Below are 27,304 nucleotides of genomic sequence, written 5' to 3'. Positions count from 1 at the left end.
TCTGGTATCATAATATGATATATATTGTATAAATGCAGGGGCATCGAAGTATATTTCACATTTGGGCAGCGAAATTGATCGACAAGTTGGGGGTGTTTTTCATCTGTTTGTAATTTTAGGATGAAAAATTATTTTTAAATAGGTAGATTTTTCAAATAATGTACTATTTTTCACTTAAATATGACAGTATCATATTTATTTTATAAGTTTTCTGTCAACATATTTTTCATATCTATTTTTTTTCTCAGCCCATCTTTTTCTCAATAAGGGTACTGTGGCAATACATTCTGTCATGTAATGTTTTATAAAGTATTAAATGCACAAAGATAAACAACGGTTGACAGAGCTTGATGCACGTTATTTCACGCACAACTTTACAGAGCCATAAGTGTTGCTTATTCCTCAAGTAATGGTTATATCTGTTACTTACAGGCTTACACCTCATGAAATAAGTACATTGTCATTTTGTACAATGCTACACGGCTTTAGTAAATCAGTATTTTTTCTGCTTTTTATTGATAATTGATAATTGCACTGATACATGTAAATATGACATGTACCTCTTGAAAATGAAGAAATCAATTTTGGTCAATTTAGATTTATAATAAAAGTAAGTAGTAATAGTAAGTTAACTGTAATAGCAGCTTTATTAGCGAGTGCTGCATTGTTTGTACATCTGCTTTTTCAATGTAGGTTTAATTGACCAAGGCCTAAAGAATTTTCTTCATTTTTTTCTTCTTAATTTGAAATGACAAAAATAATTCATGTTTAGTTTATATTTTTTTCTGATCAAGGCTGTACTTACATTTGATGCATTATCTACAAAATACTTCATTTTAATTCCATATATTACCAAATTATTTTATCACTTATGTACAGATTAAGGACTGTTTGTTCAGAAGCCAGCAATAATTTCACTTTGATGACAAAGTTGTACAATGTACACGTAGTTTAAAATCTTTAATAGATCTTGACCTATGGACCTTAGGGTTGTGAGCCAATTTGTCGCCAACCTCATGGCATTCATCTACATGCATCTGTAACCATTGATCTAGTTGACAGACTTTGTACTTTCTGCTACAGGTACCCTCAGACAGGCAGCAAACATCCCACATTGTACAGTGTGTAAATAAACCACATATCACATCACTACCCGCCACTTCTTGTTGTTTGTACCAGTCGTCTTAAAGCATTCCACATTTGTTGCTATATTGTAACATTTCTGCAATTTTAATTAGGTTGCAGGGGGGAGGGGAGGCACCAGCATCATGAAGTATATTTTTAATTAGCACAGGGATGCAAAATGTTCAGGTATGTAACAAAGTTGTTACATGGCAGACATGAATTGCAAATGAGTGACTAGACCTGTTTTGCCATAATAGTGAGACATTGATCGGTAAATCTGCTAGGTCAGTCATATTGACAGCAGACTCCTCTAAATTAGACCATTCCATGAACAATCTGATTAAAATCACTTCATTGATCTGCTCCAACAAATCTGATGTCGCTACACATCAGATTTGTCAGAGCGGATCAAAAGATCTTATTTTAATCAGATTGCTCCATGAAGTGAAAAAAAAAAGTTTGATTTATAAGTACAAAATGTGCAAAGTCTCTCGGTATAGCTAATTTTTTGAAACTCTGTAGCTTTAAGGAAATACTCTTTAATTTTGCAGGAGTTTCTTATTTTGTTCTTTCTGAATTTTGAAGTTTTTTCTCTATATGTCCTGCTCTTGCAACAGCAACTTCACTGAAACCCCTCAACAGAATTTAGTAAGACTGTGTTGTATTTAACCGACTGTCTTGCCCTATATATACCGGTATGTAGAATCAATTTTATAAGCCATGAATTTTTTTTTTAAATACATTTGGCAAATACTGCATGCTTACTGCCCCTTGTTCTTTCCAGTTTGTGTTGTCATACCATATCAATACACAGTGGTCAGAATGCCATTAATTTACTTGCAGATAAAAAAAAATCAAACAATTTCTAAGTCTTTTGAGAAAAAGAGCATTTTTAATTGATATGATAAAGTGTCCATGTATATTTAGGTCCTGCTAATACAAAACAATTTAAAAACATAAAGACTCTGTGCTTTCTTTTTCACTACGAATTAAAAGCCAAGATATTTCACAGTTTTTCAATGATAAACCAGAATCAAAAGCCAAGATATTGCACAGTTTCTTCAATGATAAACCATAAAAATAAACACACGACATAAACTATGAGTAAACTATGATGTATACTGGTAATTATGATGAGTCCTGTGGTATTCTTTCATTATCCTTGTATCTGAGCTTAAGAGTTTTCAAACAATTGAGATTTTTCCCCCAGTGAATCTATTCATGCATCTGTTATGATCAGTGGAGGAATTTTTGTATCCATGATATTTTGTCTATATGAACTATTCAGTTTTTGGATATATTGTTTAAAAAAACTGACTCTGGAAAGGTGTATCGCCATTTACTCTTTCTCTTTTCTTCCTTGTCCATTTTCCGCCACCATTTTTTCGACCTGTTCTTCCATGTAGTCGTCAGCAAAATCTGACGTCTGCTTCAAAGCCTTCAGAATCAAGATATCTATATTCTGATCCAAAATGGTTTCACTTTCGTAGTTTTTGATTGGTAGAACAAAACCACGTGGTAGTCCCATGACGTCTGCTATTTTATCCACTGCTTCACGGACCGCTGAACTGTGGAACATGTGACCTGCATCCTCCTCCACCATTGGACAGACTTTGTCCAGCTTTGTCAGGTAGACCACTTGTGGGATGTCTGCATTGTTAAAAAAGAACTGTACGTGAGACATAGTAATTTGACTGGTCATTATTATCAATGATGAATAATACTGAACTAGGCTGACTAACGATATTAAACATGTACAATGGTTTGGTCATTAAAAACAAAATCCATGAATGCAACAGAAAAATTTAGTATTATTCATAATTTCAATCTTCTGAATATGTGCAAGTTGTATTTACTTCTCTGGTTCATCCGACTCTGCATGGCTTTCATTTGTTTGAGGATTTTTTCTGGGATAACATCAATAGTACTTCCGTCCACTACAAAAGCCACACAATGAATCCTGTCCCCGAGATGGGGGTTCCTGATGAACCCAAATGTCTCTGTAGTGAATGGCGCTGAGGGGTTAAACTGAAAATAAAGATTGCTTCATTGGACTACTGAATACAGGGAAATATTTGCCCCATTTTATTTTTGCCCCTTTCGCCCTCGTTGTCAGTGGGCGAATTTAAGACGGTGCGAATCCCAATGTCTCATATCAAATCATAGTACTAAACACAAATGTGTCTGGGTGAATTCAAGACGGGGCGAAACTGTTTGAAAGTGTAGAAGGGCAAAAACTTCACAGAGAAAAAATAAACTGGTATACAGTATTTGTTTTACCATTCCATTTCAAAAGTAGTTTCTCTTTTAAGGTTATAGACATTAGGCCTCTAGTCTTTAGGGGTCCTATTGTGAACAGTCTGCCAATAATTTCATTTCTGAAGTATATTACCTTTCCCTTAGAACAAGTTGATTCATTTAAACAAAAAAACTGAGCAGAGCATACCTATAACTTCTACCTGCCCCCCCCCCCCCCCCCAACATACATGGTATCTGTTATTTGCTATGCCTGTTACCTGTTATATACCATTATCTGTACTAACATACCTGGTATCTGTACTGACATACCTGGTATCTGTTCTTTGCTATGCCTGTTACCTGTTATATACCATTATCTGTACTGATATACCTGGTATCTGTACTAACATACCTGGTATCTGTTCTTTGCTATGCCTGTTACCTGTTATATACCATTATCTGTAATGACATACCTGGTATCTGTACTAACATACCTGGTATCTGTACTAACATACCTGATATCTGTTCTGACATACCTGGTATCTGTACTGACATACCTGGTATCTGTACTGACATACCTAGTATCTGTACTAACATACCTGGTATCTGTACTGACATACCTGGTATCTGTACTGACATACCTGGTATCTGTACTAACATACCTGGTATCTGTCCTGACATACCTGGTATCTGTCCGGTATGTTGCCGTCCAGTATGTGAGATATCTCCTGGGGGTCGATGGTAAACTCCTCCTCCAGACCACGTGTGTCACACAGGCGAATCTTCAGAGTCTGACCAGAGTTATGGTCCTTGATATTATACTTGCGGTACTGAAATAAATTATCTATGTTTTACCATGATAATATTCTCTTAAAATCTTTATCTAAAGACAAGCCCTAAAAGTCTAACAAGCCTTTTCATGTCATGTAAAAAACAAGAGGCCTATGGGCCACATCGCTCACCTGAGGAACAATGTGTATGATAAAATCAGCTTAATGAAGTCATAATACAAACAATCTGGCTCCGGGATCATGAAACTGTCTTAAATCTTAAGTCATACTTAAGTCAATAAATTTGCACTTAAATTTTAAGATTGTTCTTAAAGTGGATCACAAAAAAATGACTTAGGGTTAAGTCTTAAATATTGTCTTAAATCTTAAGACTGCTATTAGGCAGACTTAAGTTTATAGATTCTTACTATGTAAGTTCAAAATGGCGACACTCGTTGGATTTTTTAAGAAGAAATGATCAGCAAAGAAGGTTGCTCCCTCGTCCTCGGGTTTTCTATTTATAGTCTAGGTTTTTCCCCTTTGTGCACTTGCTATTGAAGTTATTTCCCTTTGTTAAAGTGAAAGTGTGTAAACACGTCTGTATAATGACTGATATGTTATCAAGTAAGAAACTGTGCTAATATTTGTGTGAAGCATCTTTTAAATATAATTTTTTAAACTTTGTGATATATGATAATGTTTACGATGCAGCCGATAGGAATCTTCAAAAGAAGAAGAGTTCCACTTTTAACAAATTCTGTCGAAAAATCGCGCGAGTTACTATGGAGTTTAGCTAAGACAAATCTTAGCTAAGTTTTTTCTTAGATCGTTTTGTGATCCACTTAAGTAAGCAATCTTAACTATGTCTAAATTTAAGATTTAAGACAATATTCTAACTTAAATTTAAGACAGTTTCATGATCCCGGAGCCTGGACAATGTACAATAACACATGTAGATCCTGTAAAAATAAAATCCATTTTTCCCCCTGGATATTCTTATGTTTATAATCATTAGTCCCTTTTCTAACAGGATGATTTTATAGTCATATCACATGTTGAGTATTGCAGTCCTCAAAAAGATCCTTTACAGTTGTTTATATATGGGATATTAAGCTACATCAAACTCTGAACCTTCTTGTGAGGCCGAAGAATTGTCCTGGAGCCAAAGTCTTAACAATTATAAAGAATCATCTGGCTGATTAGTTTCTGAAAAGAAGATTTTAAAAGATTTACTCTATATATTCCTTTGTAAAACTTTGACCCCCCCATTGTTGCCCAATCCTACCCCCGGGGGTCATGAATTTCACAACTTTGAATGTACACTACCTGAGGATGCTTCCACACAAGTTTCAGCTTTCCTGGCTTTCTGGTTCTTGAGAAGAAGATTTTTGAAAATTTCTCGACATTCTTCATTAATTTCTAATTATCTCCCCTTGAAAACAAGTGTTGCCCTTAATTTTCACAACTTTGCGTCCCCTTTGCCTAAGAATGATTTGAGCCATGTTTGGTTGAAATTGGCCCAGTAGTTCTTGAGAAGATGTTGATAGTGTGAAAAGTTTACGGACAGACGGACGGACGGACGGACAGACGGACGACAGACAAAATGTGATCAGAATAGCTCACTTGAGCTTTTAGCTCAGGTGAGCTAAAAAACAGTTAAAAATTTAGATTTAAAAAAATAACAATGAAATGTTTTTGTTGTTGATTGAACCAGAAAGGACTTAATTCGTGCATTGTGCACTTATAAATTTGAATTTTTAATCTTACAACAGTGGTGAGGCTATGCTCAAAGCTCCCACTCCTCGCCTTGCTGGTGATTTTCCCTCGGAATATTGAGTTGACAGAGTTAAAGAAGCTGGACTTTCCCGCACCAATCTGACCAATCAGGAGGATGCTTGCTGCTGTTACACCTGTCTCACTGTCCGGTCCATAGTCAACCAGTTCTTCTTTAAGTTTGTTTGCCGTCTTTATAAATTAAATATTTAATCAATTGGATATAAATTAAATCAGTAAATTGAATAAATAAATTAATGAGCTATCAAGTAACTTCTATTTCTACCAACATATTTTTAAACAGAATCAACCACTTTTGAATTCAAAGAAAACAATGCTTTACATATTATTTATGGTGCAAATACAGAGTACAATAAAAATCAAAGTACTGAAAAACTGACGGGAGTTGATTTTGTCGATGTTTATTTATTTTAAAATCAATGATATGTTATTTTGCATGACAAGTACATGTAGTTTCTAATTTGTATTTGAATTACGCACATTTTTATAATATGAATTTTTGGACTTTTTCGACAAGAATGTCGAGAAACCCCCATATATATGAATCGTGTTAAATAATATTTAAAGATAAAATTAATTCAATCAAACTATGTATCAGTAATAGAAGTATTTCTCGAAAATTGAATGGATCCAAGCAATATTGAACTCTAGTCTCGTTCAAGCAAACGCTCGGCTGACACCGTAAATCTCCGACAGGCAAGAGAGACTCTCTGCTTGTCGGAGATTTAAAGAAGACAGCCGAGCGTCGAGTTGAATGAGACTATATTGAACTCTGCAGGCGTAGAAATACATACGACTACAAAAAATATCTAAATTGTTTGTACCATTTAAAATCTGACTATTTTCATAATATTTATAAATAAGTCTCCTTGAAAAACAATGCTTTAGCATACATTACATCGAATTTATCAATTATTTTCAAGAACTAAGTCTTGTCAGCAGCGATGATTTGTGCTGAGGTCCAAACACTGTTTCACTTTCGGTTTGTCTGAGTAACTGCATAGGAGAGTTGATTAAAATCAACTCCCAAAAATTACATTCCAATTAAATTCCTTCGCTATGATGTTAGGCTTACTGACCACCAGTGTTGTAAAGCAGCATCCCCCCCCACCCCCAAGGCAACTTTATATCTCCCAAGAAAACTTGCTACTTGTTTATAGTAGTCTTCCCTTGCTAAGATTTTACAGTTTATACCTAAAATGTATGGGTTTTGAGGGATAATGGGGTAATGAATTTTGCAATCTTTGAACCCCTCCACCACCTTTTCTCAAAAAGATACACACCAGTCAAAATTTGCCAAGTAGTTTTGATAGAAGCTAACTTTTACCACCCAGTATTATGAGTAATCAATGTTTTTTCAGATATGGCTAAATATTGCTAAGAATGGTTCATCATAAACATGAACCCATGAAGAAAATATTTATTTTTTAGTGAAAAAATCTACGATACAGTTTATTCGGTGAGGGATTGCCATCATATTTTGTACAAAACTAATTCTGCACCTCTGCATTAAACTCTGGAAATTTTCTCCATGGTTTGTCTAGAAGTGAAGATTCAGCCATTTTAAATTTTGTTTTCTTTGGATCAGGTCCATCTGCAAAAAAATCCATAACATATTGTTACAGTTATTCCATCCTTTTTTTTAAAAACTGATTATTAAAAAAATGAAAAAAAAAAATCAAAAATTATCTCCCATATTTTCTATCCACTTATTTGTTAATGACCATTCAAACTTTTTTATTTACATCAATTAGGAAACATACAACACCGCTGATTATCATACACAAAGGATCTGAAAGTGAATTGAGCATGCAATTTTTAAAGAAAGATTTAAAACCACCAAGGCAAGGATTTCATGGTTCTAGTCCAAATGGTAAGCTTTCTTTCTATAGTGCACATAAAAGCAGTAACTTTTTCCTCCTGAAATCGTTTCTTCCAAAAGAAATTTTCTTTAAATTATCTAAAAGGAAAAAAAAAATTAAAGCATAGAATAGAAATGAAGATCTACCTAAGACTTGATAAACTTCCAGATCAGTCACTTGGAAATTATTGTTAGTGATTGAGTTGCTGTTTTGACCGTTTAAGCTGTAATAACTCCCTATTGAATTGACAGAGCCATTCAGAGAAAAATATTTTCCTGAAGAGTTGATGGTTCCCGTAAAAGTTATCATGTCAGAGCCACCTCCAAATGATGGACCATAACTTCTGTCACCATATCCAGCATACGTTGGCTGATTGATTGGAAACTTCAGTGGATTGGATGACCCGTTAAACTGCAACCGGAAGAGGAAGGCGTTCGGGTCGTTTATGTAAGCACTATTAGAGTTCCAGCTCTGTGACAGGTAGCCGCCGTATATCGTGTTGTTTGTGTTGTACAGGACTGTTACCGTGGCGCCCTGACCGTCACACTTCTGGTGAAACGTCGTGGCCGAACACCCGTCCCTGCTGATTTTGTACAACAACCGGAAGTGACAGGGCTTACCAATCCACGTGACCAGCTGATCTCTGTATTTCTGATTCAACAGTTCCGTCATATTTCCAGAAATGGAATTAGACTAAAAATAGCATTAATTTTATATGACATCACTAATTTTTTTTTAGAATAGTTTTTGCATTGAATGGCGATTAAATATATAAATTAATTACATGTAATTTGTTTTGGGGCTATATTTGAAACAAAATTTTTTAATATGTGCAAGAATTATTGCATGATTTCACCAATATATATTTACATTTGCAAATATGCTTCCTTATATGAACCTATAGAATAGCGAAAATGTTCAATTCTGTATGAACATTTTCGTGACGTCACAATGAGAACTGGGCGCGCTAATCGCTTGACGGTTGCAATAACACCGTTATATTAATGATTCTGAACGTTTTGCCATTCTCAAACGTAAATATAAGTAATAAACAGCAATGTTCAAAAGTTCACCAGGATATGAACTTGGTTGGTACGTGATCAAATCTTCTGAGAAGCCCTAAATTGTTGTTTATTTCTTAAATAAGAAAGGGGGAAATTCCATGCAAAGTTAGATTACTCTGGAATTTCATTATAATTTAACACTTGTATAAATTATCGTTCTTAAATTGTTTTCCTTTTTTTAAATGTATATATGAACTACACTGCACTACACTTCTTCAGATCCAGCATATGTATTTGCACCACTCAAACTGTTGTTTTCCATTTATAGAATTTTCATTTAAATATTCATAGATTAAATTTCTTTTATCATGTTTATAGTTATACAAAGTTTGTCAATTATTTTCTTTTTCCCTATATATTTCATTGAAAACAAGACTTATTTTAAAACCGTTTTCTGTTGTTATAGCAGAAATATATTGATTGTAATTACATGTGTATGTCAAATCACAAGCTGTACTCTATACTTATTTTGTTAAATATCATCATCTTTTATGTCGGTAGTTATATAATATATAGGCACGGCTTCACTGGTCTCTAACTTCATTGAAAATTCTGTAGCCTCCAATCTCCGATTAAACCAGTAAACAAACATGTCAAGCTATAGTATCTCTCCTTCAAGGTCCTTTCTCAAAATGGAGACAGATTCACAAAATTGGGTCAGGAGCAGAACTTAGCATGCCAATTAATTAAAATGCACCTGACCTAAGAACTTTTCAGCTTTTTATGTGAAAGGGAAAGTTAAGGGAAACTCCTGGATTATGACATTAAAGAAATTATAGACCGGAAAAACTTTATTAAATTCTTTAAGGAGACATACCTACTCACTCTTATTGTAAGGCACTTTTATCAAAGAATGAATGTTTTTTTAAGCTTGGCCTTGTACAACTTATCAAGGGACAGAACCATGTTTAGTAATTTGGGCTATTTGGATCATGGGTATTATCTACCAATTAGGTAGTTCAGTGGTAAGTCTCCTGACCACAAGGGTCACGGGTTCGATTTCTGTTTTCAATTTTTTTATGTGCACTGCTCATTCCTTCTTTCCTAATACAAATGCATCAATTACTGTAATGGGCGTGAGAAAGATTTTTGAAAGATTATCTTAGAATAAACCAACTACGGGGTAGGTGACAAAGTGGACATAATAACTCATTAATTTGCTTGGGATTTATTACTCGAAATTGGTTATAAATATATTTGAAGTCTAAAAATTTTTCTAGAAAATATTTTTGAAAATATTTAAAATAAAACTGCGTAATGTATTTCAAATACAATAACTTTTGGTTAGCAAGTTTTCCTACAAGTCTATAGTTTTTCAGATTGATCTTCAAGACCAATCTCCCTAACAGTGGGGTTAAAGAAAAATTTCTTAACCAAAAGTAGTCATATTTCTATCTAAAGAGTGAATAGACCCCTTCACAGCAGCTGCAGTACTGCTCTTTTGCAGGGCAAAATTACATTGTTTGGTGAAATATGACGCAATGTCAATTGTTTCATTTAAGTCATTTAATTATCTACTTACTAAATCTTCGCAAAGTACCGTTATATCAATTTGCCCTGCAAGAGAGCAGTACCGCAGTTATCGTAAAGGGGTCTATTATTTAAGGAATGAAGTCAATATTTATTAGTTTTATACGATATAAAATGGTTTGGGGCAGCTTACGCTTTATAAACCGCGAAGCTAAAACTAATAAATATTGACTTCATTTCTTATAATTTAATTTTTGTGTCTATTAATTGTTGATAAAAACAGTCGTTTGATCTTTAAAATGACATTAAATTGTACAAAATTCAAGGCGGATTGATACGTTTTGATGTTAGTCTTACTATGACTTAGGCAACTTTATTTTATACGATATAAAACCATTTTTTAGCCAATCAGAAAGCGTGTTACAACCAGAATTAAATTATTTCATTTATTGTCACCTTATTCATTATACCATCAGGGTTATATTATCCGGGACTGGCCAATGCTATTGTAACCCATGTAATTGTAGCAGGAATGGTTCAATTCACGTTATGTATTCCCTATTTGCCCCTCCTTTTGTTTATAATAATATTTGGAAGTTTCTAGTTTATATACTTACTTCCGTTGATACTATAAATAGGTTTGTTTTGACATATAGATCAATAATAATCCTTCACACGTGTTCGATCCTCATAGGAAATATCCAGTTTTTGTTTATACTTTAATATACCGGAAGTAACCCTTTTTGGGTGGTGCTAATTACAGTCAAAGGTCATACCCCTACAGTCTATTCACTAGATTTAACGTTATATTTTTCTATTGTCGTGGTTTGCTATATAAAGTCCTGAAATTTATAGTTTCTTGGGGACTTGTTAAGCATTGATTTGCTGTAAGTTTCTCACTTCTCTAACATGGTTTATTAGATATTTAACAGGTTGCACCCGTTAAGAAAATAACTGGATCATTTTGTCGTCGTCATTTGCTCCTGTTGAATTATTTTCGGTCCTTAAAGTAAAAGTTAGGTGTTAGGTTCTTATTAAAAGGGATTTTTGTATTAAACCTAGGCCATTCCCCCGGCTAGGTGGGCTAGCGTTCCCGTACGCTAGGATGGGGGGTGATTTTTGTTGATTATTTTGATGGTGGTGTTCATAGGAATTTTTTTATAGTAACATTTTTTTGGTCTATACTCGGCAGGAATTTACAATTGTTTATTAAGTCGTAGATAAATATTGTTGTTTGTTGAGGCTGGCCTGGTGTTTTTCATTACAGTGTGTTGAACTGTGTCAAAAGGTGAAATATATATTATTTAACTTAAAATTAAGACCAAGCAGAATCTCAAATTATAAAGAACCTGGGAAATAAATTATAATACATAGGAAACGGTATACATATTTCAGAGTGTAATTCTGACCTGACCTGTCCTATTACATAGTGGTCCTAGCCTGTTCAAATGTCATTTCCCCGACCATAGTAAACTAAAACCCTATATAGCCTAATTAGACAAGTTACCAAGTGGCGAGCTCATGTAGACGAATCTTGAAATAGTCAGCTGTTTAGTTAAATATACCCAGGCCCAGTCTACCGGGTGTTGCTAAAACGCGGAACGGAAAACGGAACGGAAAGCGGAACGGAATGGAAAATATCATCACGTTTATCGCTTAAAAGAATATAGACTGGCCAGAAACGATTTACTTTGTATCTTTTATTTATATCTAATGAATGATTATCAACATGTTGTGATCTTATTAATATTCATATGAATGTCGATCAATTATAGCATCGTATTCGTTCGGCTTTAGTTGAGTACGGAAACGGAAAAATCAAATGTACACGAATTGTCAAACATTAACATGATTAAACGAGCAAATTAGCTATAACTTTTTACTTATTTTTCTTATATGGTATTGCTGGCATATCAGCGTTACGTACGCAGTTAGTGAAGGCGTTTTATGCGTGTTTTGAGTATTTTTATATTTCAAATATGATGTACATGTATATACTTACATCAAAATTGAATTTTCGGTGTTCTAGACGATCTGTTATCATACAGACGATACAGTATCATTGAGATGGAAGTAAAAAAACCGTAGGACTGACGACATTAAAAATTAAAATACAGTAAACAATAAAATACCCAGTAATTTGTGAAACTAGTAATTTGTGAAACTAGTATTTTTAGCAATGCAATTTTGTTTATGTTTGCATTACTAAGCAGTTGTTTATTCCAGCAGCAATATACATATGATCCGAATAGAGAGCTCTATACGTTGCCTGGTTTGATTTTCCGATTATATATTGGGACTATAGTCTGTCGATCCCAAAATATTCATGCAGCACATTTGGACGATTTATAATGGAAAATGTTGACATCTTTTCTCCATTTGGAAGTCACTCAGAAAACCTTGCACAATTTTTCAACACTATCATCTGGGTCTGTTGAAATGCAAAAACCCGTAGCCTTTTTAATTTTTAGCCGTGTATTTATACCAGCTGATAAGCTAGAGAGGATGTTTTAAAGAAAGAATAATGAGATTGTTTAATGCTTCTAAAAAAGAATTGCTTGAACCCTGAGGTATATATAAATATACAGCAAAAAGTGAATCGAAAATATTTTGGGACAGAATATCTTGGTCAATGCATGTACTGTTAATTTTGAGGAAATAAATATTCTTGAATAAATAATCTAATATTGCCAATCTTTCAAAAAAAAAAAAAACTAAAAAGGTACATAAAGTATATCGTTTTAGCATGCTTAACAAATCTATGAGGTAAATAACATAAGATAAGAGTTTCCGTATTCCCTTCCGTTCCGCTTTCCGTTCCGTTTTCCGTTCCGCGTTTTAGCAACACCCCAGTCTACCATGCAATTAGTATTTCTCTTTCTTTTTTATGTACTGCAAGATACTAATAGTTCAATATACCGTAGCTTAACATGCAGTTAGTATTTATTTTTATCATAATTGAAATCAATGATAAAATAATGCATGCCATTGGATTGTAAAAAGAGTTACTTACATACAAACAAAGGTCTCGATTTTGTTGTGAGCTGTGTTCAATGGGTAATGGCGCCAGCCGCGTTTTACTTTCGATTTACCTTTCAAAGAAAGTCACGATAAATTTTCTTAAAACCGAAAGTGCAAATAGCTAGTTTCTCAAAAACAGAGGTTTTTTTAAACGGTTACGGCGGCGTGGAAGGGCCAGATAAAACAAAAATCTTAGCCTATTTGTTCAGACGAATAACATATTTGTTCGGACGAATCTAAGGATGTGTTCCTATGGGGCGACGTTTTAATATTTTTGAGGTATTTTCTGATATCAGAAAATGATTTTTTTATATCAAGAATTCGAATTTCTGATATCAGAAAATGATTTTTGATATCAAGAATTCAAATTCTTGATATCAGAAAAAACGATCCATTTTTCGATATAAAGAAATCGATTTTGTGCAAAATATCATTTCCTGATATCAGAAATTCAAACTGTTTTTTTTTATATCAGAAAATACAAATGATTTCTTGATATCAAAAAAATGATTTTCTGATATCAAGAATTCGATTTTTAATATCAAAAAATCAACTTTAATTCTTGAAAAAAAAAATCTATTTTGTGATATCACAAATTTATTTTTGATAACAAGAATTCGAATTTGTGATATCAAAAAATGATTTTCTGATATCACAAAATAGATTTTTTTTTATATCAAGAATTATGTTTTGATATCAATAATTTTAAATATTGATATCAAATATCTATTTTTTTATATCAGGATATACCTCAAAAATATTAAAACGGCGCTTCATATACTCCCACCATTTATCGACATGCAAAATTTTGATAGGAGACAAGCTTGTATTCTGGCTGCAAAATATGTCAGATATTGTATAAATGCAGGGCCATCGATCGCGCGAATTATATTTCATATTGGGGTAGCTAAATTGATCGATAAGTTGGGGGGCGTAACCAGATTTAAGTTGTTCAATTATTCAACAGTGTGTCAAATTATTCTTATATTTGATAAATTACATTGTCGCTTATTTGATGCCACTTTATTAAGAGACAAAGCAAAGTTGTAGTTAATCTAATACGTTTATCAAGATATATATTAAAGAAAACGTTCAAAAATCCTAAAATGGATTTCCGTGAATGATGTGCTTACACATTATATATATTTTTCAAAGCTTATAAAATATATGAGATTAGTTGTTTCCAACTTACAACTTGTAACTGATCATCAAAGCTGAAGACCAGTATTTCTTTAATGTCGAACCTATGTAATTATTCCACTGTTGTCAGATTGTCAGAAAATACCAGAAACATGTATCATATACTGCTCTCTAAGTCTTGACCGTGTAAACAATAAAGTTAACACTTCGCCGCTCCATTTAACAAAAATTGCCGTTATCATCGCCGCTCCAATGAATATAGATCGCCGTTATTAGATTTCAATTCAGTTCATTTTTGTGCAAAATTATTGGGGCGGCGACCGCCTCTGCCGCCCCTGTTCCAACACCTTTGAAATGTCAGTGACTAGTACATGTATAACATTTAGGTGCTATCAAAAGAAGAAAAAAACACCATTCCAGGAAAGACCCGGGTGGCCTGATTACAGACTCTCTCCCCTTTTATCATCTACATTATTGCCAAATCAGATAGTCTTGTTAATTACTCATAAACAATTCTGATTATATATACAAAAATAAATTATTCTAATAGCTAATTCGTCGGAACAAATCGTAATTCGTCCGAACAAATAATTTATTCGTCCGAAATATCCTAATTTGTCCAAATAAATCGCAATTCACCCGAACAAATCGTAATTTGTCCGAACAAATCGTAATTCGTCCTAACACATCGAAATTCGTCCGAACAAATAGCTAATTCGTGCAAACAAATAACTTATTTGTCCGAATAAATAGCTATTTTGTCCAAACAAATCCTAATTTGTTCGAACAAATCCTAATTTGTTCGAACAAATCCTAATTTGTTCGAACAAATCCTTATTTGTCCGAGCGAATTACTTATTCGTCTGAACAAATTATAGCTAATTCGTCCGAACAAATCGTAAATCGTCCGAACAAATAACGTATTTGTCCTAACAAATAGCTAATTCGTCCGAACAAATCCTAATTTGTCCGAACAGATAAGATAAGTTTTTTCTCACCTAGCCCTTCCACGCCACCGTAATATTTCCATATCTCCTTAGAAATTAAAAGAAAACGGTCTTTATTTTTCTAAATACAAACTACAATAACAATGAACGAGCAAATTTCGGCAATTTTACGTTTTGCCGTTCGGTATTGAAACGTTCAATTATATAATTTTTGGTGTCATCCATGAGCTTAACATGCGGCTAGAATGGTACATCTATTGCACAAAGATCAACAGACATGTTTATCCAAATCTTGTTTGGTCTAGAAGGACATTAACAAAATTGGCACTGCGTTTTGCATCCATCTCGTGATCAATATATGTCACAGGGTCGTAAAGAAATAACGATCGAAGTCTGGATTCGTGCTTATAGATGCTTTTATATGATATAAGAAAAGAAACCTAGAAAACACAACACAACACAACACACACACACGTTGACGAAAGACAATTACATGTACTACATATATTTAACTAAATTACAAATACAATGGTTTTCTCAATTATAGTTCCGGTGATTTACCGACAGTATCACTGAATACGATGTTACAATAATATGTTTAACAGTGATCTTACCAGGTATCCAGGACTTTAAATAATAAATGGAATATACTAAAGCTTTGAAGATCAGAAGTACATTGGTACATGAATCTAGCGTCGTAAAGGGTAGAATCTGTGGGTTCTGGATTTGGCGGGACTTGCGCTTATATAGTGAACGAAGTTAGTAAGGCATGCATAGTAATGACTTAAAAGTCGTCTGTCATTGGTCAATGAGATATATATATACCTGTAGGCATGTTCACGAAACTTTCCTTAGATATGACCTAAGTGTGTTCCTAAGATATGACTTAGGAAAAAAGTTAGGAACATCCTAAGATCAACTTAGGACACGTCTTAAGATGAAGCTCGACGGTTACTTAGGAACATCTTAAGTCAGGATATCCTAACCTTCTACAACAATTCTTATTTTTCACATTTATCCATACATATCGAATTTGAGAGACTTTTGTAGGGATAAATCATTAAATATTTTGCAAAAGAAAAGTGTACGTGTCGGTAGTTAACACAATTTAATATACTTTAAACCAGTAAATTTAATGTATACATTTTTAAAAATTTACAAATACTAAATTTACACAACACCTGTGCATTCTTCGAGTGTAAATTATTTTTTTTCATAAAGTTAACGTTACATATAAAAAACACACACGTGCAATCAGAACCTATATTATCCTTTAATCTGCAAAATATAGAACACACATATTAAGTAAGAAATAAGTTGTGATGTATCTTGAAAATACATTAATACAGTTTATTCAACATTCAAATTTTATAACGATTATTTTTTTTAGATTGATGTGATAAAAATTAGGAATGATCGCGCATGGCTTATATAAACCAATGTAAATTTGCTTTTTAGCGAAGGACATTTGAAAAATTTCCAAAAGTAATCAGAACAAAGAATGTAACTCAATTAGTGTACATAGTAGAAATTCAAAATAAGTGACTAATTTACATTCGCCAAACAATAAATGAAGCATGTAGCAACGGAGAAAGGGGGGGGGGGAGGGGGTTTGGGTCTCTTTCCATATAGTTTTGTTAAAAGTAACATGCATGATAGAATCAATGACTCTGCCCCCCCCCCTTCTTCCTCCCAAATTGGGAATTTGAGGTTTGTCGGAAATGCTGGAACTGTATAAATATTGCTTTATTCGACCGGCCTTAAGAAAAACTTTCATAAATATATAACTGCCCCAATATTCCCACAAAAATGTAATTTTACAACCTTAGGATGATCTTAGGGCAAGGTAAATGATGTCCTCGAGTTAGGACAAAGTTATGGCGGTTCCTAAAGTTAGGAGAGCTTCGAAAAACAGACTTAAGACTAAGACATGTCCTAAGATGTACTTAGGACGCACCATAGTCCTAAGATTGCTTCGTGAACATGCCTGCAGATCACTAAGAAAAACCATATGACATATCACAACATTCACACGTGCATTCATTCATACATACAGAAATGCGTTCTATCAGCAATGTGCGCTTATGAACATTAAATGCATAAATATATATGAACTGTGACATATATTTATACTATTTTAACAATGAAATGCATTCTTTTAATTGTGATTCATTCGGGATACGAAGGTGGCGACTTTGCAGAAAAAATATGATACAAATATCTGGAAAAAAAATAATTTTCGGCACAATTAATTGAACGTCATGCAAATATAATACAAATAAAAACCCAAGATCAAAACAACATAATTTTATAACTTATTCTTATTTATAAAAAAAAGTTACAAAAACAATCTACGCGTATTGAAAGTGTTTTCCACCTTTACAACATAGGATATGCATATTTATTTTTCACATATCTGAGAAATGTATATTTAAGCTAGTGCCTTTGATCTTTATAGCTTATTCTCTCTTTTTGCAGTCTCCTTTTTTCAAATTTGTATTTACAGTTGTACATGTAGTTTAACCAATGAATGATTTAAAAGTCATTGACATTAGCAGTGTTCTCGCTTATTTTAATATGAAAATCTTAAAAAATACAACAGTTTTCCATAAGTAAAATACATTATTGAATCGCAACATAAAATGAAATATTCTACTAAGTAATTGCAACATTTTATGTGATTTATAGAGATTCAAAATACGATACAATATTTATTAACATAGAATTAAGTTTGATTATATGATATATTTTACGATTTGAAAGAAAATAGACACATATATCATATATCACATATATCACATTGTATAAAAGCAAAACATTAAATTTCTTGTGTCATTATGATATACAACATTAGAAATGATTTTGTTAAATATGAAGTTGTTGGTCTCATGCAGGTAATGACCTCCGTAAATAAAGAATACCTATGTTGACAAGATTCGATTATGCTACATGATTCATTCCACCTTACACCGGTCAATTGGACTAAGGAATTATTTGAGATGTGAAGTAACTAAGACAAATACAATGCTCTTGAAAAAAGTTACACTTTAAAAACATATAAAACATAAAAATAAATTCAGGTATAGTGAAGTGCATAAAAAGTTAAGAACAATTCTGATGTCGAATGATTTATTTTCGACATAAACTGTTGCTTTAAAGGGATCAACATAGTTCAGAAACATTGCTCCTGGCACCAACACACGCTGCATGGAACAATTTGACTTCAGCGTAAAATACAACAACCCGTCATCCTTCATACCTTCATAGCTAAACATTCAATATCCAGGAGCATATGCACAAAATGTCATTTGACAATGCGAAAAACGTTTTTTTTTCTGCAACTATACATCAATATTTAATATCCAGGCGCATATGACGAAATGTCATTTGACAATGCGAAAAGAGTTTTTTTCTGCAACTATCCATCAATATTTAATATCCAGGCGCATATGCACAAAATGTCATTTGACAATGCGAAAAAAAGTTTTTTTTTCTGTCACTATCCATCAAAAGAAGATGGGCAGATAAGGCGTGTAAAATGCCCATACGAGGTCGGACAGGCTACTGAAAAATTAAAGTATCAATAAATCTGATGGGTTTTTTCAAATCATTGAAAACAATATATATTTAACGAATCATTGATTTTTAACCTATAGGTATGTTCAATACTTGGAATATGTTGACTCAAACAGGCGTGTACGTATCAAAACCTGCAAATACTGTCATTTTTTAGAACTTCAGGGCATTTTCTTTTATAGAGTGGGTCTGTGCTCCATGTTTTTCTCATAGTCTAATTAAACTCTATTGGAAAACAAACCAATTTCAATCAACAAAAACGTGGAAAGATGACCCACTATACATTAAAAATATCATTTTGTATCCCAACAATTGAACGTTTTGAAAAAATAATACAAGTCCGGTAGTTCGTGGCCTTAGTCACACATAATATTTAAAAAGCCCACTGTGTTGTGTCTGAAATGGCTCAGTGGTTAGAGCACCTGGCATATGCTAACCTTATATATCTAGGGGTTTTATGTTACGGGTTCGATACCACACAAATTTCCGACAATATTTTTTTCTTCTTATTTTTTGTTTAATATATTAAAAACTGACTATAGTTAGAAATTTTGCTTTTGCAAAGTTTTATTATAATATATTCGAAGAGATTTAATTGGGGGAAAATAAATTCAAAATTGTATTTCACTACTAAACCGAATGGACATTTGCGCCATCTTATTCCCCCATCTTCTTTAATATCCAGGCGCATATGCACAAAATGTTATTTGACAATGCGACAAAAGGTTTTTTTTGTCACTATCCATCAATATTTAATATCCTGGCGCATATGCACAAAATGTCATTTGACAATGCGAAAAAAAGAAGGTTTTTTGTGACACTGTCCATCAATATTTAATATCAGTTTTTATTAAGTGGCGTCAAACATTGCGGCGCCCATGTAAGATCAGAATACAGTCGCCATTTGCACAATTCTGGGAAAATGGATTCTACTGTTAAATCAATTAAACAATTATCTTTTTAAAAGCCAAAGTTGAATAATTTAGAAGTTAGGAGTTGACAAACATTTCCAATAGATGGACTGTTTCTAATAACTCCTTTAATTACTGGTATGAGGTTGCCTGAACATCTTGTATTCTCTTCTCGTTTATTTTTAATCACCAGAGAATGTCAAGGCATGCTACAAAGTTGACTTGCAAATGAGTGACTAAACCGGCTTTGCCATAATATTGTGTATTGATCAGTAAGTCTGCCTACATTTAGTCATGTTACCTTGTCAGCAAAACCCAATATAACCGCTCAATGAGGTGAATAAACGTTTTGGTAAATAAGTGCATAATGTCCAGTCTCCCAGTATAACTCTCCTAAAATTGCTAACTTAATTTTTGAAACTCTGTAGCTTCTAGGAAATGTCTTAAAAATTTGCAGAATTTTCTTGGAATTTCTTCCTTTTTACATGTATGTCCTGCTCTTGCAAGAAATTCACTGAAATCCCTCAACAGAATATAATGAAAATGTGTTGTCTTTTAACTGAATTTGTCTTCTGGTGATACCTCTTGCCCTACATATAAATTATATGTAGAATCAATTTGATAAGCCATTCCCAATACCACAAATTCTTAACTAATGATTTCAATGGTAGTCACATGCAGACAAAAAATATGAAATATTAATTCTTTGAAATTTATATTTATAATTAAGGCGTTATGGGACACCTTTCAATAATATGTTTTACGGTGCTACCGTTCTGGCGAGCGCAGCAAGAATTACACATACCTAGCATCATTGTCAACTTATAGTTTTATTTAGGTATCAACGAACGTCAAAGAACTTTTGAGAGAGTATGCCAAAGGCACTAATTTTAATGGTTATGATACATACAGCGCAACCCCCTACCCCGAGAGAGAGAGAGAGAGAGAGAGAGAGCGGTTCCTGTTTGTTGGTGTGTAATTTCCCAATTTTAAATTTGATGGTCTGACTATATGCAATATCTACATAAATTATTTAACTGTTTATTTTTTCATTTTATTCCTTTTTATTTAATTCAAAATGTCCTATTGTTTATTTCCTCCCTATTCATATACTTACCTGCCTACTGTACATGCATGAACAATTAGCTTAAAAATGGATCGATATGACAGTAAAGTATGACTCTTGCTAGTATATATACATGAAATCTCTATATTAAAAAAAATTAAAAACAAATCATATGTCAATGAGGCAGGTATCGCAGTCTATACTGAAATAGCCAGTACACTCATTACAGATGTTTGATCCACCTCTAAATTTATCGCGGGAAATATAGCGCGAGTGCACTGTGACGTCATTCATGACTTTTTTCGTCTTTGTTTACGTTTCTCGACTCAATACGGAGGTATGGAAGCTTGTAACAAATCTTTTGAGTCTCTCCAAAGCATATGCGGCACTCAAAACGTGTCTTCAAACTTTAAGTCACCGTAAATTACGAGTTAAAAGTCGGCCATTTTTGGCATAGCACCACGGGTGAAAACATTAGAGAGCATTATGGGACGTAGACAAAAAAATTTGTTTGATGAACTGTAGGTTAAGCTCGTTCTTTTTCCCGCGCACACTGGTTCTTAGAGCTCGCTTCGCTCGCTATTAGTCATTTCTTGTATATCTCTTACAATTTTATGCGATTTTGATATATCCTATAAGAATTCAGTGCAATGCTATGAGATTTGAATGCTAAGCTATAAGAATTTGAAAGGAGGGCTTCATGATATGGTATGCTATGCTATGAGATTTGAGCAAAAAACGCCTCCATACACAGAAGAATTCTAAAATTTTCGAAGTAAATTGATCAGAAGCCAAAGTTTACCACAAATCTGCAATGTGAAGATTAATTCTTTTAATGAAAGCATTTAAAACGGAGTTGTATGCTATGCTATGACGAATGAGAAGCTATGAGATTTAATGCTATGGTATTAGATTCCAATGCTATGGGATGAGATTCCAATGCTATGGGATGAGATTCCAATGCTATGCAATGAAATTTCAATGCTATGCTATGGTATATGTTGTAAAAGATATGCTTGAAATGACTGTAATATGGATAATAGAACATAATAAAATACTTTCTCAGTTTTAGAATTTTCAAATTTCACAATGTTTGACCAAAAAAAGAGACTAGTTTTAAAAAATTTTGAAAGGTAAAAAGTAGGGATGTCAAATCGGTCAATTTTTAGTACTCGGTTACTCGGACGTTTTTCGGATCGAGTACCCGGGTACTCGGTAAAAGTGTAAATAAATATGAACAAGTACATTGACGGTATGTAGAAGTTTGGTGGAACGATGGACATCAGTTTTTTAAAGCCTTTGCCTTCGACCATTTGTAACGGCATGTAATCAAACACAACCATATCAACAATCGCACGTGTAATATCATGAATATCATCTGTCTCTTTTCCCGAGAATTTACGGCTTCTTGGAGAATTGACAAAATTTGTCGTTCCCCCCGTAAAGGATGAGTTTACTTCGCACAACTGACATTTTACGTTTTTTGAATCTTCAGTTCTTTTAAAATATTTCCAGGCCTTTGAAGTCGGTGGCAGCATTTTGGGTCTGTTCAATTTCTCTTCTGTGTGCTATCTAATTTATATATTAGACTATATAAACGATGTTCATTGAAAACAAATCATTAAAGTAAGCCAAAAATAAGGGTAGAAGACAGCCAAAGGTGAGAAAAGCTAGGTAACCGGTGGTTGGTCACGATAATTACTATATAAACACTGCCACAGGCGATAACGGTCATTTAGTATATTTATAGGCGTAGGAAATTCTAATTACTGTATGTACAAGTGCAATGGACATTTTAAGTTTTTAAACCGATGTTTTAATGCATTATTAAATCAACTTAGAAATATTAAAAAAATATACATCCGAGTACCGATTTTAGTATTCGATACTCGGACGTTCGATCGAGTACCCGGTTAACCGGGTACTCGTTGACATCCCTAGTAAAAAGTATAAAAGCCCAAGCAGGATTCATATAATGACTTACAGATTTGTAGTTAACGTTCTAACCAATTGTGCTATGCTGTTAGGTAACAATTCCAGGAAAGAAAAGAGTTATAACATTATACATGTACTTGATTTTGTTGTTTATTTCGATCAAAAATGCTACAATATGAAGGTGTCCGATAGCACCTTAATTAATCTGTTAAATTTTTTACTGTGTTGTTTGCATGTAACCATATTCAATTCTGTTGGGGATGTGACCATTTCATTGAAAAAAACGTGATATAAGGAAAACTTTCACTGATCAAAAGAGGGATAACTCTACTAAAGAATATTGGTGACAATTTTGACACTATATATTAAAAATTGAATGCCCGACATAAAAGAAAATGGAATTGTCAAACATTGAACTTGTTTGAAAATAAAACCAGGTCCGGATGCCGACACCAACAGTATAGCATAAGCTTCCCCCTACTTCGCTTCGCTGAGCTAAAAAATATATTAGGTTAACAATGCATGCTTACCGCCCCTTGTTCTTTCCAGTGGTGATGTCATTCTGTATCAATACACAGTGATCCAAATGTCAAAAGTTTCCTTGCAGATAAAAATAACACGACAATTTTGTTTTTTTATATCATAAAATGTCCTTGTATTTAGGTCCCGCTAATATAATACAAACTAAAAACAAAAGACACTATGCTTTTTTTTTTTTTTTACTTAGAATCAAAAACAATGATATTGCACAAAAAGTTTTGATAAGATAAACTTATCATTAAATCACAAGTAATATGATGTACATAATGATGAATCAAGTGTTGTCCTAAGTTAAATCATTGACAACTGATATTTTCCCCCTCTGTAAATCTGTTCTTATTAAATCTGTTTTGATAAGTTTTGGTGTCAACATACCTGGTATTTTTATTTCGTATTAACTTCACAGTCTTTCAATTTAAAAAACTGTCAGGAATGGTACATCACTATTTACTGTTTCTCTTTCCTCTCTTGTCCATTTTGTGCCAACAATTTATCAACTCGCTTTTATAACCTTTTTAGTCTGCGGTTATGTTGTTAATAAAAGCTGTCTCTTAAATGGTGCCATTACCATTTACTCTTTCTCTTTTCTTCCTTGTCCATTTTCCGCCGCCATTTTTTCAACCTGTTCTTCCATGTAGTCGTCAGCAAAATCTGCTATCTGCTTCAAAGCTTTCAAAATCAAGATATCTCTATTCTGATCCAACATGCTTTCTTTTTCGTAGTTTTTGATTGGTAGAACAAAACCACGTGGTAGTCCCATGACGTCTGCTATCTTATCCACGGCTTCACGGACCGCTGAACTGTGGAACATGTGACCGGCATCCTCCTCCACCATTGGACAGACTTTGTCCAGCTTTGTCAGGTACACCACTTGAGGGATGTCTGCATTGTTAAAATAGAACTGTACGTGAGACATAGTAATTTGACTGCATTGTTATCCATGGTGACTAATACTAAACTAGACTGACTAATGATATTATACATGTACAATTGTTTAGTCATTAAAAACAAAACAATATCCATAAATGCATTAGAAAATTCATAATTTCAATCTTTTAAATATGTGCAAGTTGTATTTACTTCTCTGGTTCATCCGACTCTGCATTGCTTTCATTTGTTTGAGGATTTTCTCTGGGATTACATCAATAGTACTTCCGTCCACTACAAAAGCCACGCAGTGAATCCTGTCCCCGAGATGGGGGTTCCTGATGAACCCAAACGTCTCTGTAGTGAACGGTGCTGAGGGGATAAACTGAAAATAAAGATTGTTTCATTGGACTACTGAATACAGGGAAATATTTGCCCCGTTTTATTTTCGCCCCTTTCGCCCTCGTTGTCAGCGGGCGAATTTAAGACGGTGCGAATCCTAATGTCTCATATCAAATCATGGTATTAAACACAAATGTGTCTGGGCGAATTCAAGATGGAACGAAACTGTTTGAAAGTGTAGAAGGGCAAAAACTTCCCAGGGAAAAAATAAACTGGTATACAGTATTTGTTTTACCATTCCATTTCAAAAGTAGTTTCTCTTTTAAAGTTATATACATTAGGCCTCCAGTCTTTGGGGGTCCTAAGGTGAAAATTTCATTTCTGAAGTATATTACCTTTCCCTTAAGACAAGTTGATTCAATTTAACAAAAAAAACTGAGGAGAGCGTACCTACATGTATAACTTCTACCTGCCCCCCCTTCTCTAACATACCTGGTATCTGTACTGACATACCTGGTATCTGTACTGACATACCTGGTATCTGTACTGACATACCTGGTATCTGTACTAACATACCTGGTATCTGTACTGATATACCTGGTATCTGTCCGGTATGTTGCCGTCCAGTATGTGAGATATCTCCTGGGGGTCGATGGTAAACTCCTCCTCCAGACCGCGGGTGTCACACAGGCGAATCTTCAGAGTCTGACCAGAGTTATGGTCCTTGACGTTATACTTGCGGTACTGAAATAAATTATCTATGTTTTACCATGATAATATTCTCTTAAAATCTTTATCTAAAGACAAGTCTTAAAAGTCTAACAGGCCTTTTCCTGTCATGTTAAAAAATAAACAGTTAAAAATTTAGATTTAAAAAAAATAACAATGAAACGTTTTTGTTGTTGAACAAGAAGGGACTTAATTCGTGCATTGTGCACTTATTAATTTGAATTTTTAATCTTACGACAGTGGTGAGGCTATGCTCAAAGCTTCCACTCCGCGCCTTGTTGGTGATTTTCCCTCGGAATATTGAGTTGACAGAGTTAAAGAAGCTTGATTTTCCCGCACCAATCTGACCAATCAGGAGGATGTTTGCTGCTGTGACACCTGTCTTACTGTCTGGTCCATTGTCCACCAGTTCTTCTTTAAGTTTATTTGCCGTCTTTATAAATTTAATATTTAATCAATTGGATATACATTAAATCAGTAAATTGAATAAATAAATTAATGAGCTATCAAGTAACTTCTATTTCTACCACCATATTTTTAAACAGAATCAACCACTTTTGAATTCAAAGAAAAAAATGCTTTATACATTATTTATGGTGCAAATACAAAATAAAATTAAAAAAAATCACATTGCAATTAAATTCCTTCGCTGTGATGTTTGGCTTACTGACTACCAGTGTTGTAAAGCAGCATACCCCCACCCCTATAGGAACTTTAATTCTCCCAAGAAAACTTGCTACTTGTTTATAGTAGTCTTCCCTTGCTAAGATTTTACAGTTTATACCTCAAATGTATGGCTTTTGGGGGATAATGGGGTAATACATTTTGCAATGTTTGAACCCCCCCTTTTTTTCTCAAAAAGATACACACCAGTCCAAATTTGCCAAGTAGTTTTGAGGGAAGCTAACTTTTACCACCCATTATTATGAGTAATCAATGTTTTCTCAGATATCGCTAAATATTGCTATGAATGGTTCATCATAAACATGAACCCATGAAGAAAATATTTATTTTTTAGTGGGAAAATCTATGATTCAGTATGCTTTGTTGATGGATTGCCATCATAATATGTATAAAACTAATTCTGCACCTCTGCATTAAACTCTGGAAACTTTCTCCATGGTTTGTCTAGAAGTAAGGATTCAGCCATCTTTGTTTTCTTTGGATCAGGTTCATTTGCAAACAAATCCATAACAAATTGTTATAGTTATTCCATCCTTTTTTTTTAAACTGATTATTTAAAAAATGAAAAAAAAATTCAAAAATTATCTCCCAAATTTTCTAACCACTTTTTGTTAATGACCATGCAAACCTTTTGGTTCACATCAATTAGGAAACATACAACACCGCTTATTATCATACACAATGGATCTGAAAGTGAATTGAGCATGCAATTTTTAAAGTAAGATTCAAAACCACCAAGGGAAGGATTGCATGGTTCTAGTCCAAATGGTAAGCTTTCTTTCTATAGTGCACATAAAAGCAGTAACTTTTTCCTCCTGAAATTGTTTCTTCCAAAAGAAATTTTCTTTAAATTATCTTAAAGGAAAAAAAAATTTAAAGCATAGAATAGAAATGAAGATCTACCTAAGACTTGATAAACTTCCAGATCAGTCACTTGGAGATTGTTGTTAGTGATTGAGTTGCTGCTCTGACCGTTTAAGCTGTAAGAACTTCCTATAGAACTGACAGATCCATTTAGAGAAAAGTAGCCTCCGGAAGAGTTGCCAGTTCCAGAAAAAGTAAGGATGTCATGACCATAGCACAGTGATGCAAAATGTTCAGGTATGTAACAAAGTTGTTACATGGCAGACATGAATTTCAAATGAGTGACTAGACCTGTTTTGCCAAAATAGTGAGACATTGATCAGTAAATCTGCTAGGTCAGTCATATTGACAGCAGACTC

The 27,304-nt window shown here is 33.6% G+C and overlaps 3 protein-coding genes across 4 annotated transcripts in view; all 3 read right to left on the bottom strand.

Annotated features, from left to right (window-relative positions):
- The window catches only part of LOC136274309 (interferon-induced protein 44-like), a 110,960-nt gene that overhangs the window by 58,001 nt on the left and 25,655 nt on the right, over positions 1 to 27,304 (bottom strand). The gene's annotated exons all lie outside the window — the stretch shown is intronic.
- On the bottom strand, positions 1,996 to 13,467 carry LOC136274308 (interferon-induced protein 44-like). Of its 2 annotated transcripts, none has more exons than XM_066080767.1 (7): positions 13,337 to 13,467; positions 7,936 to 8,482; positions 7,430 to 7,521; positions 5,901 to 6,098; positions 4,047 to 4,193; positions 2,982 to 3,153; positions 1,996 to 2,775 (listed from the first exon to the last, which is right to left on the bottom strand). In XM_066080767.1, exons 2-7 carry the CDS (start codon positions 8,459 to 8,461, stop codon positions 2,465 to 2,467), a joined length of 1,446 nt encoding a protein of 481 aa, XP_065936839.1. In that variant the 5' UTR covers positions 8,462 to 8,482; positions 13,337 to 13,467; the 3' UTR covers positions 1,996 to 2,464. The 2 variants fall into 2 exon arrangements, with proteins under 2 accessions (XP_065936839.1, XP_065936840.1); XM_066080768.1 differs by having other exon boundaries at positions 13,341 to 13,467.
- LOC136274311 (interferon-induced protein 44-like) lies at positions 23,620 to 26,623 on the bottom strand. The gene is made up of 5 exons (XM_066080775.1): positions 26,488 to 26,623; positions 25,633 to 25,830; positions 25,266 to 25,412; positions 24,540 to 24,711; positions 23,620 to 24,341 (listed from the first exon to the last, which is right to left on the bottom strand). Exons 1-5 carry the CDS (start codon positions 26,587 to 26,589, stop codon positions 24,031 to 24,033), a joined length of 930 nt encoding a protein of 309 aa, XP_065936847.1. The 5' UTR covers positions 26,590 to 26,623; the 3' UTR covers positions 23,620 to 24,030.

Source organism: Magallana gigas, chromosome 4, assembly GCF_963853765.1.
Source record: "Magallana gigas chromosome 4, xbMagGiga1.1, whole genome shotgun sequence".
Classification (NCBI taxonomy): Eukaryota; Metazoa; Mollusca; class Bivalvia; order Ostreida; family Ostreidae; genus Magallana; species Magallana gigas.
This window is presented reverse-complemented; position numbering and strand designations above follow the sequence as displayed.